A 19,752-nucleotide genomic window follows, 5' to 3' on the forward strand; every position below is an offset into this window, starting at 1 on the left:
TTTGATAGAAAACTTGTTTTACACCCCTTAGCATACCAAACAATGAAAAATGAGAGGAACATGGAAACTAATTTTCACAGAAAATATTTTACTAAATTGAAAATAAGATGGAGAGAACAGGTTAGGAATAATCCTATTTATATGATAATATTTACAATCCTAACAGATCATCGATGTACAATAAGCTATTACTAGTCTCATATGCACATTTATGTTAATGTATACGTTCTTACTTTTTAATTGTTTGAAATTGTTTTAGTTAGATTAGTTTAATTTTCAATCAAAAATATCTCTTTTTAAGCATATTATTTTGGAAAATATTTTATGTGTACATTATATCTTATTATAAATTAGACAATCTTAAGTTTCCTTATTAGTTATTATGCATAAATATATATTTTTTAGACAGGTATTATGCATAAATATAGATCAAGAAAAAATTGAATATTTTATAGTTAGTATTTTTTTTTAATAAGTAAAAGGTAAAATAGTAATATTACAAGAGGACATAGTTCGTCACTTTGCTTATATAATAGAGATAAACTCGTCAATTTGTGTTACATTTTCGAGTGTGGTGCATAAAAAAATCTTAAACTACATAGGTATAGCCTATATGCGAGTAACACTCCATTGAATTCCTTTAGAACCTCTGGAACCTCTCATATGTCATACGCAAAGCGCGAATTGCAGAAGCTCGTTCCAGGTTATTGTTTTGTCCCTTAGATGAATCTACTTGTTTTGTTGCGGATTTTGGTGTGGAATTGCGATTTTTGAGATCTACTTCATGAGATTATTCATGCGATTGGTTTTATGCTGTTTGTTTCATGAATTCAACTTATTTTTTCTTTCTCATATATGCTATCTCATGTTTTTAGTGATAATTTACATGTTATAAACTTATGACTCGAGTTTCTGGTTTAACTTCTTATTTCATCTTTGTTTCATGGAAGTAAATAATAAGGAAATTTATGTTACAATTTGTAGATGCGCATATTTGTGTTCACTTGTTCTTGTTTAATTTCATGAGATCAATTTTTCAAGTGTTGTGGCTGGAAATCAGTAATGAATGACCTGTCATCCCCGGGCCCAGGGCGGCCGCCCCTCCTGCCCTGGCTCAGGGACGGGCCTGATGAGGAGATTTAGTGAGGAATATTATTTGATTATAGTGTTCACTAGTTGCAGGTTTCGTTTTGGTTGAAGGCAGATTATAGAATTGTTAAAATGGACGTTTTACGTTCTGCGGTCGGCAATGTTGATGATCATGTGGGGATTCCTGATGATTTGCGGTGTAAGAGGTCGGATGGTAAACAATGGAGATGTACAGCCATGTCTATGCCTGATAAAACCGTGTGTGAGAAGCACTATATTCAGGCGAAGAAGAGGGCAGCGAACTCTGCTTTACGAGCTAGTTTGAAGAAAGCAAAGAGGAAGCCTATGGGTGAAAGTCCAGTTTATTTGGAGAGCAAGAGTGATGACAAGGATATGCCTCCTATGGATGTAGAGGTTCAGGATTTTCCTGTTGCAGGTTTCGCAAGGAGGCCTAAGGACCGGGTCGTGAACAATCAACTTCTCGGTTCTCCTGAATCTCCATCAGTGAAAAGTTTGTCTATGCTGAATCCGTTGAATCTAGAGGATGATATGCAGACAGACTTGGATCCTTATGATGAAAGTCGGAAGTCTTACATAGCATCGCCTCCTTACGCCTTAGAATCCTCAAGGAACATGTCACAGAAGAGTACTGATAATGGTGCCATGGCTATGAGTGAGGTACAGGCCACTGTTCATATCTACTCCTTTGCCTTTTTTCTTTGCTTGTGCTAAGATCAACTGGCTAAATAAGTAGTATATAAGAAGTTTGGGGTCCTAAGTGCTAATAATATCTTGCACTTTAAATTATCACCCTACTGTAGATGGGAGGATTCTATTATGCTAATCTTCTCTTATTAGATATCCCTTTGAGACCTTGTTATAGTGACCAATAATTAGTTCTTTGACTTAAGCTTCTTATCTCTCAAAACGCCCTTTTTAGAGAGAGCTGGGACTTGAATCCTCCATGAATTCTACTGGCACGTTGTATTTATTAGTCAATTGAGCTGTTGCTAATGCTTAGTGTAGTCTCGCTCATAGGTTTCTAATTAAATGGAACAACTGTTGTTTGCTATGTAGCACGGGTACTTCTTCTAAGTCGTCCTCATACCGGTACCCGATGGGTACGCGTACCCATTCTTAAAATTTTGAAATCTTGACGTTTTCCGACCCGTACTCGAATTTGAACCCTTACCAGTATCCGCCTTTGTGCGACCTAGGTTGTTTGAGCTGAGGAAATTGTAGGAACATATAGATACATATATAGCGGAATTTCAGGAATAATTTCCTAGCATCTATTATAGGACCATGAATATAATCAAACACATGAATCAATCAATAAGAATTAGATGTACAACATTTGTAGCGTGATTTCCTTGTTGTATGCAAGCTTCGAAGATATGAGAGCCCTAAGTGTTGCTCCTCTAATCAGTCTATGAACACCAGCTGAATACCCTGCTAGAATGGAGGAGGAAGATTCTCTTGCTTTTTGGTGATATAGGCGTCCGCCGTCAGCCGTCAGTCACTAGGGGAGGTGTTTAGGGTTTCTCAAGCTTTCTTTTTTGTGAAAAGAAACTCCGTTATGAAGTAATTGCCTAAACCCGAATATTATATCTTATATATAATAGAAGAATCCTAGGCAAGTTAGGAGAACTAATTCTCTTACTATTCCCCTTATTCCTGGCCAACCCAATCCTAAATTGACTTGGGTTGCTTTGTCCAACTTGTACTACGATGTGTGACCTCACAAGATTAATATATTTTAGTTGTAGACCCAATCAATATTGTCCTACTATTCATATTTATTCTCTAGCAAGTAAATACGACTACAAATAATTAACTTTATTATCTTGGTAGTTTAATTTCTATTAATATTTAGTAAGTGTCGGGAATCTCGGGATGTCTTTTTCAGAAATGACCTGTTGGTGATACTCTCCCTATTGGATGAAATGTGAATGGTATTGTTTTGTTTAAGATTAAATTATAATCATTGGATAACTATGATATGGTTGTATATATAATATTTGGGGAATCTCCTTTTTTCGCCTTCCCTATAAAGGTTTTATAATTTGGTGTGTGTGTGTGTGTGTGTGTGTGTGTGTGTGTGTGTGTATGTGTGTGTGAGTGAGTGTAGCGTGTGAGCGTGTGTTTGTGCGTGTGTGTGCTCTTTTATAAGTTCTATGTTGCTTTATAGGTTCATTCTGATGCGAGCTCTGATTCTTCTGATGAGACTGGTGGACTAACTTGCCATCAGTGCCGAAGGACCAACAAAGTCTCAGTTGTTTGGTGCCTTAAATGTGATAGAAGAGGGTATTGTGGTAGCTGCATCAGTACATGGTGAGATCAGCATGTATACACTATTAATTTTGTAGCCTATGATGGTGGTGGTGCATGACCAATCATTCTTGTATTAGGTATACAAATATCCCTTTGGAAGAGATCCGAAGACTTTGCCCTGCATGTCGTGGCATTTGTAATTGTAAGGTGTGCTCGAGGGTGGATAATTTGATAAAGGTAAAATCTCAGTCATTTACCGTCGATGATGTTTCTCTGTATCACTTTTACCTGTAAAAATTAGTTGTAATAACATCTCGTTTACTTAACGGCAAAGACTACTATTTCTTCGTTGTTGCAGGCAAAGATCAGGGAGATACCTGTGCTGGATAAGCTGCAATACCTTTATTGCTTGCTGTCTTCAGTGCTTCCTGTGGTTAAGCAGATCCACCAGCAACAATGTGCTGAAGTGGAATTAGAGAAGAAGCTTCGTGGTAAGAAGCTTGGAGATTCTTGTCTTTTCGTCGTAATTATGGCAATTGTGCTTGCATAAGTGTGTGCTGTCTATCTTAATAATTTATGCATTCTTCAGGAGTTGATGTAGATCTTGAGAGGACAAAATTGAATGCAGATGAGCAGATGTGCTGGTACTCACGACATCTTTGTGTACTCAGTTTAATTTTTCACAGTCAATGATCAAGCATTCATCAAGAATCTCACATCTTTATAATTCCATTGTGCATAAATATTCTCAATTAATCAGTTTATGCTTTTTTTTTCTTCTGAAATAGTGTACATGAGTAACTGAAAAGGTTCTTTGTCAGTGATTGCTGCAGAGTTCCAATTGTTGATTATCATCGGCACTGCTCAAGCTGCTCATATGATCTCTGCCTCAGTTGCTGTCAAGATCTTCGTAGTGCAATGTTGGCTAATGTAGTGGGTGATCATATCTCTGAAAAAAATCAGTTTGGAGAAGTTCTGAAAGAGCAACAAGCTTCACCAAACCATAGGCTTTTGATAAGTGTCTTGTTTCCTGGCTGGAGAGCAAGTAAAGATGGCAGTGTACCTTGCCTTCCCAGAGAACATGGTGGCTGTGGTTGCTCTTATTTAACTCTTCGGCGAATTTTTAAGATGAATTGGGTTGCTAGGCTGGTAAAAAATTTAGAGGAAATGGTTGGTGGTTGCAGGGTTAAAGCTATATTTTCTTCAGACACACGATCACTTAAATCTAGCTTCTGTAAATGTGCATCACGCAAGGACAGTGATGATAATTTCTTGTATTGTCCATCAGCTCAAGACATTAAGCATGATGGGGTTGTTTACTTCAGAAAACGTTGGGCAAAGGGTGAACCTGTCCTTGTCAAGCAGGTATGTAATGATTCGTCAAGTACAAGTTGGGACCCCATGGTTATATGGAGAGAAATTTGTGAATCTACTGATGAGAGGATGAATGATGCTGGTAGAATGGTGAAAGCTGTTGACTGTCTAGTTGGGTCTGAGGTATGCTTTCCACACTTTAATTGGCTTTTGCGGGAGTATTTGTTTAGCCATTTAACCTGACTTCATTCAGAAATTTTTCTTAGTATATGTCGACCAATTGAAATGCAACATATATCATTATGATAAATCAAATTAAAAGCTATGATTGAGTAGCCCCATATGCTGTAACTGCGGGGTTGTGATGATCTTGCGAGTTAGGTACATCTTACCAGACTTAGGTTGAAAAACATGTTGTGGCTTTAGTGCCATCATCAACCAGAAATTTTGAAGTATTTAAAGTTTTTTGTTCTTTAGTGCCATTGTTAATTCATTGATTTGTATATTTTAGTCAATATCAAATATTCCTTTTTAAGTTTTTTTACATCCAATAAATTACTACTCCCTTCGTCCCATAATATAGTGCTTGATTACATTTTTTCATGGGAATTAAGGTAAATAGAATCTAAGAGGAAAGTAAAGACTTTTTATTATTAAAATTGTTGTGTGGAAAAAGGTGATTTTAGGAGAGAGAATGGAGAATAATTGGTAAAAGAGCATTAAATGTAACCCTTGGGTTGAATAAACAAAGCAAAAAAACTAATTTCAAGAAGCAAACAAATGATGATGACACGGTTTTTCTAGGCAAATCACGAAAAAATATGGAATTAAATATAGATTCAAGCACTATATTTTGGGACACCCAAAATGGAAATGAAGCACTATATTATGGAACGGAGGGAGTATAAGAGATCAAGATATACTTCAAACTAAGGACTCGTTTGGTTGAAGTTGGGAAGTATAGCTTCTCGTGAATTTGCATTTCCCATGAAATTATATTTCCTAGGAAGTACATTTTTTCGTTTGGTTGAACATGAGAAATTCTATTTCCCATGAGAATTTCCACTTACCTAGGAAGGCTCGGGTAAGTTATTTCCTACATTTTGTAGGAAATAGAACTTCCTAGGAAGTTCTATTTCCCATGTTTTTGCCAACCAAACAACAATACATATATTTACTTCCTAGGAATTCTAATTTCCCATGCATTTGAAGGTTAACCAAACAAGCTCTAAAATTAGTTAGTTTACCATTTATCATCATCTATTATTGCCTATTGAACTGGCCTTGGAGGAATGCGGTGGCTCAATTAGAAATTCTATTCGTTGGAAGAGATTGAATGATTTCTGATATAGTATTAGTTATAATTACTTTAGTTGATACAAAAATTATTTAGCAGTTTTAGGTGCATAATAATATTTTTCTGAAGGTGCAGAAGATTTCGGGGGTCCTATCAATGGCTAGCGTGTGGTTTTTATGGCTGGAAGGGAGAGAGAGGGTTTTGGGTGCTCATCTTCTATTGAGGCTTGAGCTGTATAGGGTTGTCTACTTGGTCACTTCTTATCTTATGACTTCGAGGTCCTTTTTAGTTTTTCTAAATATAGTTTTTTGTATTTATCTTTTATATCTGATGAAATTTTCTCAAAAACTACCTTACAATAATACTTTTTGCGAAAACTATCTTATAAAAAAATACTGTAAAGAACTACTTTTTAGAGCAAAAATATTGTACGAAGCTACCCTTGGCCGGATTCCGACCATTGACCACCTTTTTCGGCATTGGCCTTTTCTCTTCCCTTTGTTTTTGACTTATTTTTTGTCAAAATTTGCCAAACTACCAAACCTTAATACCAATTATAAAAGGAAATTGAATATTTTGGGTGAAATTGGAGGGGAAAAGGAAGGGAAAAAAGCAAAAAGAGGGAAAGGTCAACGCCGGAAATGGTGGCAAATGGCGATCAATGGCCAAAATCCGGCCAACAGTAGCTTTCAGCAACATTTTGTTTTGATAGGTAGTTTTTACAACAATTTTTTTATAAGGTAGTTTCTCAAAACATGTTTTCATAAGGAAGTTTTTAATAAACTTCCCTAAATCTGAAGCGCAACGTGATTTTTTTGGTTTTGTTTCCCTTACCTTTTTACTTTTGGAGACCTTCTGATGTTCGTCATTTTTCAATTGATGAATGATCTTCGTGTAAGACTAACAACATTGTGATTGGTCTAATTTTGACCGTACTTGTGTCATGTGATGTTAGGTTGATGTAGAACTTGGGCAATTTATGAAAGGATACTCAGAGGGGCGCCTCCATGAAAATGGTTGGCCACAAATGTTGAAGTTGAAGGATTGGCCGTCACCAAGTGCATCTGAAGAGTTCTTTTTGTACCAAAGACCTGAATTTATTAGTAAAGTGCCATTTCTTGAATTTATTCATTCCAAGTGGGGGCTTCTGAATGTTGCTGCAAAATTGCCACATTATTCCCTGCAAAATGACGTTGGACCAAAGATATTAATCTCATATGGACTGTCTGAAGAGTTAGGTAGAGGTGACTCAGTGACCAATCTCCATATGAACATGCGTGATATGGTGAGTTTTTCTTACTCTGTTATTTCTTTATGTTCTCTGAGTTTGCTTCTGGACATTTGACATACAACCTGTAAATTCAATGTCCCAATTGCATGAGTTTGAGGGGTGGTCTTGCGTTGTTTTAGATGTCAAAACTATCGAACTAAACTAGGAAAAGTTGCGGTGTCTATGGTTCTCTGTTGTTCTACTTTAGGATTGTTTTCTGTTATAGTAAGTTAGACACCTATGAATAATTTTTTGCCGAAGTGAGATTTATGGATCTGTTCTCATGCGCATAAATGCTTCATGTATGATCGAGATAGGAATATTTAACACTCATGTGTCCACTTTGATACAAACAGCTTATATGCCGTGCTTGGTAGTCAATGGATTGTGCTTAGGCAGTTATGGATACTTGTGATATTCGTGCTAAAACCAAATTTCAGCTTTGGGTTTCTAAATATGGATTTGCATTTGGGGTATTCCTTAAATTTGCTACATCAATCCTCTTATATATGAAAAGTTGCAATGGGAGTTTGGAAACTTTTTTATGTAGTCGTGAAGCTTTGCATTTACTTGATCTTGTTTTCTGAGAAGTCGAAAATTAGCAACAATCTAGATAGCCACCTGATTTTTTTATAGTTACTGATATATCTGATTTTATTTTTATTTTGAGGAATTAAACCACCATTGAATTTCCTTTTTAGAAAACTGTGTTGCTTGGATATGCGACGTATGTTGTATAGCCTTATGTTAGTGCATTGACGAACCAGAGATACACAAGGAAAGAAGGGAGTCAAGCTGAAAAGTGGTAATTAGATATCAGATCTTGTCTGAATTTTGAAACCAATTGATTTGATGCTCGTAGAAGTGTGTTTTCCTTTCTTGAATTTTAACTTCCCAGATTTCGGAGATGCTTAATTGAAGCAGAGAGAGCGTTGTGCTTCTTGTGGTAAATTATAGATCGTGAAGATGATGGGAAAGGAACCAGATGAGTAAATGAGAGTTTCTGTGTGTTTGTTTCATCTTAAAGGTCTACGTCCACTCCCTAAATTCATTTAGAGTGAATATTTTTTATTTTATTTTACCATGTGACAAGATTATCCTAGAGCTACCCAGATTAGGTTCACCCCAACAAAAAAAGTGTAGTTTATTGCATGGCCTAACTCACTTCACAGCTTTCTTCCTTTGAGCAGTGGAATTGCATACCAAAGTCTTAAATCCATGATTTATACAGCAGAACTTTTATCTGCGTATGAAGGTTGTTGTCTTTTGTTGGGAAGTAAAGGAATCTTGCTATGAATTTCTCTTGGATGACTTTACCCTACTTCAGTACTGTGGCATTGTGATCACACAATCGCTCTTAAATGAATTTGATTTGACGGCACACCAATGAAACTCTTCCAAGCTGATAAGTTCAAAAATGTTGTTGAAAGTTGAGCATTGCTGAGTTCGGGCTGACCTTTCTTCTTCCTCTCTGTTAACTTTTGTGCTTAAGATTTTTTCTCAATTTCTTGGTGGTTATGTTTCTTGGGTTTCTTGAATCTGCTTGTAGGTATACCTTTTGGTGCATTCTTGTGAAATGAAAGCTAAAGGATGGCAGCAGGCAAACATTGACAATATACAGAAACCTTGTGGGGAAACTATGGTTCAAGATTCTTCTGGATATCCATGCAGGGACTTGAACGAGAAAGTTCCACCTAGTTTTTCCTTTGATGAAAATGAGAGAAGTAATGTTAATAGGAATAAGCTAGACATAAATCTAGATGAGCAAATAGAGGATGCTGAACGCCAGACAATTGACCTTGAACATGGGCAAATGGAAGGTAGATTAAGCTCCTCCGGCACACATCCTGGGGCTATTTGGGATGTCTTTCGACGGGAGGATATTCCAAAGATAACGGAGTATCTAAAAGCCCATTGGATGGAATTTGGAAAGTCCGATACGGTATACAATGATCTTTTGAGAAAATTACACAGCTATAAATTAAGTTCGTTCTTTTTCTGCTGATACATTTTTCTGATAGTAATTACTAATTTGTAAAAATTGCAGGTCATAAGCCCTCTCTATGGTGAAGCAGTGTATCTGAATGGTCACCATAAGCAAAAACTGAAGGAGGAATTTGGTAAGGCTGCTTGTTCGTTCAGGAATTTTGTGTTTGTAGGTTGTGTTCTGACTGCAACTTAAATTATTATTGAAAATAACTGTGAAGGCATTGTATAATTTATGTTTCCCATCCAGGAGGTTGTCATTGCCCGCATTACTTCCATCTTACGTTTTTGCTTCCATTGGCCACTTTCCATACTTTAGATTTATGGTTTTGAGATATGCTTTGGCCTGAGAAAAATCATCCATGCAGGAAAATATAGCTGGTATGCTAATCAGGGATAGTTAGTGATAGAACCAAATGGCTCTGAAGTTTAAACCTGTAACTGAATAGGATCTTCCGGGATTTAGTGAATTAGTGTCAGTTAAGATTATTTGTGGGATCAGGCTTTCCTCTTTTAGCTTTTTTTGGCCTTATGTTAATTGGGTTTTCCGTTTTCTTGGGCTTTTCCCTATCTAATGCAACACAACTAGAGCTGTTTTTAATGTTTCCACTTGATTTTGGTGACTTGTGGTCTCCTCTTTTTTTTTTTTTAATCTCCATTAAGTATGATCTTGTTATCTAAATTTTACTGTAGATTGTGCTGATGTTTAGATTATTGAACCCTTAAGGTTTTAATTGATAATTAGATGGTTAAATCTTAACTTGGTCTAGTTTATTAATATTTGTGTTGAAGTCGAGAAAGTTAGTGTTAGTGGTTGTTTGGTATACATAAATTATGTAGGCAATAGAAACTCTTATGATTTTCTAAATTGGTTAGTTGTTTGGTTGACATGAAGTGGGGAAAATGGGGGGTAATTAAAAGTCTTGGGAAATTGAAATTCCCTCAAAACGTGGGAATTTATTCACATAGCCGCCCTTGGTCATTCAGAATTTCCACATCAAGTCATGGGAATTACAAATTCCTTGATGACAACCAAACACATTAGTCAATTTCCTAGGAATTACAAAAGGGAAATAACTTCCTAGGAAATGGAACATCATGGTAATTAAACTCCCATGTATACCAAACAATCAATTTGTCTCATGCTCTTTTATTATCCTATCTTTTGCTGCAACTCTCAAATGTCATACCTTATATACTTGACTAGTTTTTAAACCCTTGCATTACACAAGGGAAATCATTAAAAATTACATATACACTATTATTATGATATTATGCTCCTACTCCTACTATATTATTCTTGTAATAGTATGTTCTATTCTTGTTATATATTTCTCACTGTTACTTGCTCCAATGCACGCAGTTAAGAATGAAGAATAATAATACATTATTGTTCATCTAAAAATGTATACATTTGTGTAGGATGTATAATTAGATGATAAATGGAGCTTATTTTAACGTATTATTGAGCACTCTCTGATTGTATAAATATTATACTAACTAATATTTTGAATTATGTAAAGCAACTTATACTCAGTTTATATAATGTAATATTCTAAGGTTGTTTATTCAAAATTAACCTACATTATTCTCTTTTTAAATACTCTAATATATGTATTTTTTTTATCTGTATAAATTTATATTTCTTTTACAACTTATTTTAAAAATTGTGACATGACATGTTTGGGTGGCGCTATGCTCCTGAAAAGATTCTCCTTCAATTTGCTTTGAGATGAAAAACATTCTCGTTTCTATTCATATATTGATGATTAATTATCTCCTTGATTTGTACCTTTAGTTTGTTCCTGTTGAATCTGTTCTCTGCTCTTCTCTCGATTTTTGTTGCTTTTGAAGTTCCCTGTTCAGTTGGAGACATGTGCGGGGTTTCAGGTTTTACTGGTCCTGGTTTGGCCATCTAACATCTTCAGAGTGTTATCTAGCCATTATAAACTTTCTATAGCATAACATTGTTTTGTGATATTCAGACCATGTTTCTAGTGTGCCTTACCCAGATCCTTTATATTTTTGGAATGCTTGTCAGGTTTTGAACAAAATAATATGGTTGCAATAACATTTTCTTTTGTATAGGGGTTGAACCATGGTCATTTGAACAGTACTTAGGTCAAGCGGTGTTTGTCCCAGCTGGATGTCCATTCCAAGTGAGGAATGTGCAGGTGAGTTTATTTGAGTACTTTTGTTCTTGTTGTTTATATTCAGACCTAATAAGCTGCTATCTTAATCATGCTGGTACTGATGTTAATGTTTATGTTTGATGCTTGTATCTTACTCTTGTCTTTAGCCAATGTTTTCAGTATTGATTTCTTTGTCAGTGACGATGTTTGAAGTATTAATATTTAACAGCGTGCTTGCGCAGTTGTGCTGTTATAGAATATATTCTACTTGTCTGCATTTTCATCGCTCGTTTTGTCAAAGCCTGTAGACACTTGTATCATGCCGATGCCTGTTTGTGTGTGAATAACTAGGCTTATTCTTAAAGTTATGTCTGAGGTGAGCCGTGAGCTATAAATTGTAGAATTAAATTTCATAAAGCGCGTGTCGTGCTGGCTTGTCATGCTCATAAAAGATAGTATAGTACAAATTATCAATTGTGATACTAAGTTAAGGATCATATATGTAGCAATTTATATCAATCGGCAGCTTCATAGGTTCCAAATTTTAAGATTCTTGTTATCTTCCATTACATAGTTATTGCTATTTGAAGTTGGTTTCTTGAAACATGTTTTACTCTTGAATTGGTTCCAAGATGTTTATGACTTGCTTTGTTGATATCTGAGATAACTAATATGTTCATTTGGTGACTTTACAGTCAACAGTTCAGTTGGGTCTTGATTTCTTGTCTCCTGAGAGCTTAGAGCATGCAGTGAAACTCGCTGAAGAGATACGTTGTCTTCCAAATGATCATGCTACAAAGCTTCAAATGGTGGAGGTACGTGAAAGGATATCTCTCTTGCAGTGTTTACTATTTAGTTGCAAATTTATCTGTTTTCTGGTGTGGCTGGCAAAGGAATTACTTTACACCGGCAACGATTTCCTTACTGCATCTTCTTGTGCTCTCAGGTTGGAAAGATATCACTGTACGCAGCGAGTTCTGCTATTAAAGAGGTGCAGAAGCTGGTTCTTGATCAAAAGTAAGCTGGAATAAGATTTGCAAAATAATTTTGTGCTTAAGCTTTTGAATCTAGTGTGCCTGCCTTTTGACGAGAGTGGTCAATAAGTGATGGCTAGATCATTTGCTTTTTTGGGGATCTTCTATTTATGACTTCTGGAATGCTTTATCTTTATTTTATTTTAGCCTGTTTTCAATTTCAACATGGTTGTTTCTTTATTTTGCTGTAGGCTTGGTGCGGAGCTTGTATTTGAGGATCGTAATTTAACCGCAATGGTTGCAGAAAATCTGGAGAATATGATGAAACAAAGACAAGTAGTTTGCGCGTAGATCAATCTATTTGCATATTTGGGTAACTTGTGCTTCTTTCTGTTTTCCTTATTTAATTAAAATTCCTTGTATGTTTGTTTCTGGATCCATGTGAACTAGTAGTTTCATTTTACAAGTTAAGCTGGGGGAGAGAGAAGTGTCTATAATCTATATGTAGAAAATGTTAATCTTGCAGACCCTGCATAACAGAGAGGGTTTGCACATCCATTACTCTGTCCCACCCAGTTCCTGCAAAATGATGCTATTGTATGTTTAAGAGCTATAGCTCGTAGGTAGAATAGTTTCATTTGCAGAAGTGGGTTGAAGATATCAAAACACAGTTCAGTACTATGCCTGACGTTTAATTTGTGGTATTAAAAGTGAAATTAATTCTGTAATACTCCCTCCGTCCCATAATATAGTGCTTGTTTCTTTTTTACACGGTCTCCAAGAGATTTGACCTTTAATATCTTCAATTCCGTATTAATGAAAAATTATAAAAAGTTGATACTGTGAAACTATATATTGAGATGAATCTAACAAGATCCCACGTGAATATGTTTTTTTATATATACAAATGAGAATATTCGGTCAAAGATTTTAAAGTTTGACCCACCAAAAATGAAATAGGCACTATATTACGGGACGGAGTGAGTAGTAGTTTTGTAAAATGGGTATGCGTGGAATGGGGGGAATAGAGTTTAATGAAGACGTTGTGAAATGTGAATGGAGGAGGAGGTGGTTGTTAGTATATGGTGAAAGAAAGAGAAGTAGGGAGTGAATGTAATAGGTTATTCCCCAATGGTAAATCCCAGTGAGGCAGCGCTCGCCTAGGGTAAATGACTACCCTCAATGAGAGTAATATTTCTGCTGCTTCTTTCCTTTAAGCACGCCACTTCCACTTATCTACCACCTCCTTAAGCTTAGATCCTATATTTAATAACTTCCCTCATTCCAAGCTATAAAGCACTTGTACACTTGTGAATGCCGTATCCCTTATCTAGGTACGATTAGGGTACAATACGGGTACGGGTGGATTCGTACCTGAACTGTACCTGAGATGGTGGGTGCGTGGGCTTCTCACGGGGACGGCTGGGTTGAAGATTGGGTACGTATTCAATACGATTTTGGGCCGAAAGAAATGTACCCATATGCTTCATGAAATTCCAGAGGAAAAAAATTAAAGGAATTAACCCAAAAGTAACTAGGAATCTTAATTCGTGAAGAAGCGCCATTCGCCAGAGGATGTAGAACGTCGAGCACAGATCTACCATATAGGAAGGAGCCAGAGAGAGGCGAGAGGGGGGATCTTGTGGAGAGAGAGTATGTCGTTTACACTTTACAGGTGTCATCCACCTTGTTTCTTTTCTTCTGTTTTTTTTTTGGGAAATACAGTTGTCATTAATCTTTTCTTCTGTTTTTTTTTATTCTTGGGAATACAGTTAAGGGAAACTCTCTACTCTAATCTATTTAAGAGTATAATGTGTTGAGTTATAAGTATGAAACATTATACTTTAATAATCTAATTTTAATTATGACTGAAATACTGTAAAATTAATAAATCTATAATTTCCATTTAATTTATGAAAATTCAAATTTAAGGTAATATTATTCATCAAATGTATTATATTATCTATTTATATTTATCTATTTTTTGCCGAATCCAAGCCGTACCCTTTTTCAGAAATTTTGATACCCGTCCCCGTATCTGTACCCGTATTCGTATCGATGCTACCTAGAATTTCCAAGTATGGCCTAAGCATGGAATTTAAAATCAATTATGCAGCATTGATACTTTGATAGTGTGTAGAAATGGCCGAGAGATCAGATGTGATAATACCTTAATTTTCAGAGTTGTGAGCATTTATAACAGGACATAAGGGTTTCTATGTTCCCATCCATAACAATACAGCAATAGCAACCTGGTGTTGATCCTACCATCAGCACCGTCTGGGGAGTTTAGTGCGCACAGCCATACCTGTATCCAACTGCCACCTATCAGAATCGACACCCATGACAAGAAGCTATTCACCTGAACATGGAAATGTGATGAGAAATGCTCTCTGGATTTATTAAAGATGGGAAGAAAATGACTGATCTCATTTTGGCAGGACAGAGATTTTTATGTTAAGTGTTTTTCCTTGAACTCTCTTTTCTTATATATTATAGAATTAGAAACAAATGATCTGTTGATGAGGAGGTCATTAAAAGCTTAGTTTCCCAATTTTTACACAGAGATTAATGAGCATCTCTTACTTTTTTATTTTATTATAATTTCTTGGAATATTTAGAGAATGTTATTTGGCAGAAGCTGGGTCCCTTAAATAAGACCTTCAGTAGTTTGGTCAAAATAGTCGAACAAATTTGCACTTCTATATGCCTTGATCAGTATTGTAGTCATTCTTTTTGGAGCAAAGTTTTCAACTTGTTGTGTTCTTGACTCTTATCAGTTGTCTTCTTTCACTTTCTTTTCCTCAAAAATTACTCTCTACGCCCCCCACGGTCTTTCCCATCTTTACAATTTATGTTTGTCCCAATGATGACATTCCTTAAATACTTACGCTCAAAAGACTTGGAAAAGGTTATGGGGGACAGAGGGAGAGTGTGTGTGAAAGAATCTCTAGTCAGCTGGCACATATGTCAATATGAGGTTGTAGTAGCTCAACTTTTCTCACTAATGCCCTGGAATAATACTAAAATGCAACCCTCAGGTCTCATCCTCCCCAAAGCAGTGCATCAATCTGTTGTTACATGGTTCTCATTATGTTTCGACATTCTTCTCATCAATTACACAATTTTTTACAGTAACACGTATTAATCATCCAATAGCAGTCCAGTACTGCATATAGCATATCTCTTCCCATTACAAAAGTGATGAGCAAATATGAATTGTTTCTTTCTTCCTTGTTTTGTCCTCTGATCTTTCTAATCTGATTGTTTTGGAGTTGCATCGACTGTCAAAGATTTGTGTATTGTTCTCTTCTTTATGTTTTGCTGTGATGTCTTGTGTCGACGACCTATCAGTTAGCTAATCTGTGATGAGGCTGTTTTGAGTGAAGTATCATGAGGCTAGCTCCCAAGTTCACAAGCCAAAGGCTTAAGGGTCATGGACCAGAATATGTGTACTTCGGTCTTTGATACTTATTATGGAACTGCATGTATATACCTGCTTAGTTACATAAAAAAAGGGAGGGGTATTAGCAATTGAGGACTTTGGTGCTAAAAGTTCTATTTTTCTGAAATTTGATGATTATTTGAGCCGTTACAGACGACGATTGATTAATGTCTTGAATATGCTTCACAAATGTGTTGATTGGCATTAATATGGTGTAGAATGGAAGAATTGCTTATATTGTGTGTACTAACTACTAATCTCTCAAAAAGAGAGATTCGTGAATGGATCCTCAATTTTAGATATGTTAGTGGTAATATGTTTGTTTTGATCAAGATCCGACCTGATTAGGCCTTCATACACGCATAGATGTAGACTCTCCCTCCCCCACTCTGTCTCTCTCTCACTCACTCTCTCTCTCTCTCTCCCCCCCCCCCCACCCTCACACAACTTCAGTTTAGAAGAATCTAGTATGTATCACTTATCAGTCATTGGGCCTGTGATTAGTGAGTATCTGTTACGATCCTAATTTTTGTGTTTTTAAAATGGGATATTATACAAACTCCTTTATCGATACAAATGCCTTAGCCAAATGATTCTGAAGTCTGTATTCTTTACTTGTCTTCTCACATACTCCTCTGTCTCAAATACCTGTTCTATAGCAGCTTGGCTCACTGTTTAATAAGAGTGAAAAACTAGAGAATAAAATTGGTAGGTGTGGGACCCAACTGAGAAAAAGTAGAGATGTAGAAGGTTACCATAAATGGATGGATCAAGGCATCAAGCATTATGAAGCACTTATTAATAATGGAAAGGAGAGCTAGTATTTTGAGACACGGAGTATTATATCATGTATCTTTGCATGTGGATGATAGCAAACAATTTGGTCGAACTACGTGAATTTATTTCCTGATCCTTTATTTCTATTTTTAACCTGCGTCGTTACAACATTCTTTTACATGCATATGTTATGAAGTGAGACTAAAAGAAGCAGCCATGTTGTAGAATTCTATTTCCACTTCCGGCCATGCTGTTTCTGGGGCTTGGGCATTCAGTGTGTATAGCCGTCCATTTTGGGCGCAGCATACAGTCACGTTATGGCGCTGGAATGAGGGGCTATCAACCCTAAATTCCAGTTCATAATAACTAATATTTTTTAGCAAATCCTGCCGCAGGTTTGATCTCAGCAGTGTAGCCTTCACATCCGGGCGCCGTGTGGGGGCTGTTATAGTTTTGATAACTGCTTCTCCTACCTCTTTTGGTCCTCCAAATGCTTCTATCCTGTGAACAAAACCATGATAACAAAAGAAAACAAGTTCCTTATTGTTGATGTGGAGGTCTAAACTTGCTTTGAGATGTTACATTTTAGATATTTTGAATTGGACTCTCAAGAAATTTAAATGCACCACTTGAAGCAGCTAATATATGAGAAATATCAGTGGTAGTTTCCGATGTGACAAAATAATCTCGAGTGAAAATGTGCAACTTTATTTTGAAAGAATTCACCTATTTTGCTCTTATTCCATACATTTTGCCTGTTTCTTGGAGGTTCTAGTTTGAAAGTTTTATGAAGATATGAGTAGCATAGTGTATACAGAGTTTCGTTATGAAGCTATAAATTCCAAAATAGTACTAGTAGAATACAGCAACTTTGAGTTCTTGATAATAAACGAGAAAGATCTTGTTGATGGAAGAATAAAGCACAAGGAAACATTAACTTTTGTATTCAACTTCTTATGTTAAGTAAATTACTCACCCAGATTTGTCAAAAGTGTTTGATTTGGATATGGTGTCCAACATGAATATGCAGTTTTCTCTAGATTTTTCTGCTATTTTGTAAGGATTACATACATGTACGACACCGTAGCAGCATGGGTATGGCTTGGTAGGTGAAGGATCAAAGTAATATAGATGTGATGATGCTTTTAGATCTATGTGTCTGCATGTTGGTCTTATCCAGATGTGAATATTGAAGGTATGGAGAGCTTTGACTGTTATTACCTGAAATCTACAGAGACTGGTGAAACAATCACGCTGACATTAAGCTCACCAGTCGAGCTAGGAGGACCAAAGGCAATGACTGGTTCATTCACATTTCTTTTGCGTCGTTTACCAGAACTGAGAGGAAGGGGATCGAGTGATCTCTCTCGTTCTGCCCGCTCTGCTGCTCTATACAGTAATGTCTGGTCTGCAACCCATGTAGCTGGATATATGAATTCTGTTTATATATTTTTTTTCCAGTAAAACATGCAACATTCATCAGTGACAGCCAATTTAGATTCTTTTTATATCTTGAGATGCAATTTGATTTATTCGCTTGAAACATAATAAAAATTGCATGTATAAACTATAGACATAGTCACATAGACTTGCTAACCAAATCCTTCATCTGGTTGAATGCAGCGACTATATCCTCCTATTGGATAAAGCACATCCAGCTTGAGATTTCTCCCAGTCTCTGGTGAAAGCCCAAGGAGGAAGCTCGTGATTCCGGTAAAATTAGCACCAATAGCTACTAAAGAAGCTGACCCAATGCCTATTATAAGCCGTCGTTGGAATGTTGATGCTAGCGGTGCGAATTGCTCAGCAGGTGATCTTCCATATTGGGTGCCAGTGCCACTCCCTTTCCTATCACCTGATGGTTGTGTAAGATATATTCGACGAGGATTGGATGCTGATGTAAGGTAGTGGTAAGGGTGTTGCAGTGCCATTCTTTTATTGTATATCTCTATCACAATGGCCTTGTGTCTTTAATGCTCTGAATTAAAGGAGTTATGAAGAGTGATACCAAAATCGCAGAAATGATTGAATTGTTGGTTTCCTGAAGCATGTTACTGGTGTACAAAATGGAGAATTTAAGCTCTTGCCTGCCATGAATGAGATAATGTTATCCAAATATAGTGGCTCTCGTTTGTTGTTATATTGCCTTGAAGCTCAAGTGAACGATGCACTTCTTATACAGAAAGAAAGTTATTAACCACATCGACACTTTTATTTATGTGGTGCTTGTCAATGAAGTAACCTTTAGTAATGTAATATGTCCAAAGTGACCCTTAGTGAGATGTGATTGTGAATAATACGAAAATTCGACTTTTTTCGTCCTTCATCTTTGTTGATCTAAAATTGTGCAATACTTTAAATTTCTGATTGGCCAGAATTCTTTATTTAAAACTCTCATGTGCATGTGTTAGCTTTCTGGTCACTATTAAGGGCTAAACGTTTATTCTCAATAATATTATTAATAATGATAATAACTTATCTACACAATTTACTTAAAAAGAGTTACTTTTTATTTTGGGGGGAAAGTGAGGTGAATATATTAAGAAGCGGACAAAATGTCTATCAAAACATAAGAAGACACATGTTGGACAATGACGCTTCCAGTATTGTTCAACACCAAAAGGAATGTATTTAACTAGGTGATAGTTACAGTACTGCCATCCGGAAGCACATGAGATCAAGAAACAGAATTAAAATCTCTACTAAGGGTGAGTGCATCCTTAGGTATCGTATCTATATCTGAAAAGTAAATAGCACCTCTACACAAACGATTCTTAATGGTAACACAATTCATTTCAAAAATAACATCTTGAATATCATGCACTCTAGCAGTTACTTGTATGTATATTTAGGTTGCTAAAGTATTTTTATTTTGGGGTATCTATTCAACTTAATTTTGTTGAACTTTTCTTGATTTTTGACCATTTCTATTGTTTTTTTAAAAAAATCTTGACTTTCTTTTTTAAGTTGACCATTCATTTGATTACCTTTTTAATTTATTAAAAAATCAGTTGAAATTGATTATTTTTTTAAACTAAGTTGAGGCCCTGAGAAATTACTTTTATTTAGTGAGCTATTCTTCAATAAAATAATTGACCATTCAGAAAATCTTTGAAATCCACTAAATTTGGATAACATTTAAAATAATTCGACCATTGATTTGGATAACATAAAATAATTTGACAATTGGATCA

The 19,752-nt window shown here is 35.9% G+C and overlaps 2 protein-coding genes across 5 annotated transcripts; one reads left to right on the forward strand and one right to left on the reverse strand.

The window, feature by feature from the left end:
* The first annotated feature begins 573 nt into the window (after positions 1 to 573).
* On the forward strand, positions 574 to 18,884 carry LOC104890817 (E3 ubiquitin-protein ligase JMJ24). Of its 4 annotated transcripts, XR_007272946.2 has the most exons (16): positions 583 to 703; positions 1,177 to 1,767; positions 3,281 to 3,423; positions 3,501 to 3,600; positions 3,722 to 3,854; positions 3,953 to 4,007; positions 4,185 to 4,860; positions 6,930 to 7,259; positions 8,794 to 9,186; positions 9,292 to 9,364; positions 11,319 to 11,404; positions 12,058 to 12,177; positions 12,309 to 12,379; positions 12,588 to 12,709; positions 14,579 to 14,792; positions 18,182 to 18,884. XR_007272946.2 is itself a non-coding variant. In XM_010676415.3 (15 exons), the coding sequence occupies exons 2-14, from the start codon at positions 1,222 to 1,224 to the stop codon at positions 12,685 to 12,687; spliced, it is 2,826 nt and encodes a 941-aa protein (XP_010674717.2). In that variant the 5' UTR covers positions 574 to 703; positions 1,183 to 1,221; the 3' UTR covers positions 12,688 to 12,709; positions 18,182 to 18,884. The 4 variants fall into 4 exon arrangements, 3 of the variants coding, with proteins under 3 accessions (XP_010674717.2, XP_048497682.1, XP_048497681.1); XM_010676415.3 differs by lacking the exon at positions 14,579 to 14,792 and having other exon boundaries at positions 574 to 703; positions 1,183 to 1,767; XM_048641725.2 differs by lacking the exon at positions 14,579 to 14,792 and having other exon boundaries at positions 15,612 to 18,884.
* Positions 16,661 to 18,489, reverse strand: LOC104890818 (psbP domain-containing protein 7, chloroplastic). The gene is made up of 3 exons (XM_010676417.3): positions 18,156 to 18,489; positions 17,780 to 17,996; positions 16,661 to 17,059 (listed from the first exon to the last, which is right to left on the reverse strand). Exons 1-3 carry the CDS (start codon positions 18,487 to 18,489, stop codon positions 16,747 to 16,749), a joined length of 864 nt encoding a protein of 287 aa, XP_010674719.2. The 3' UTR covers positions 16,661 to 16,746.
* Positions 18,885 to 19,752: the final 868 nt, after the last annotated feature.

Source organism: Beta vulgaris, chromosome 4 (genome assembly GCF_026745355.1).
Source record: "Beta vulgaris subsp. vulgaris cultivar EL10 chromosome 4, EL10.2, whole genome shotgun sequence".
Lineage (NCBI taxonomy): Eukaryota > Viridiplantae > Streptophyta > Magnoliopsida > Caryophyllales > Amaranthaceae > Beta > Beta vulgaris.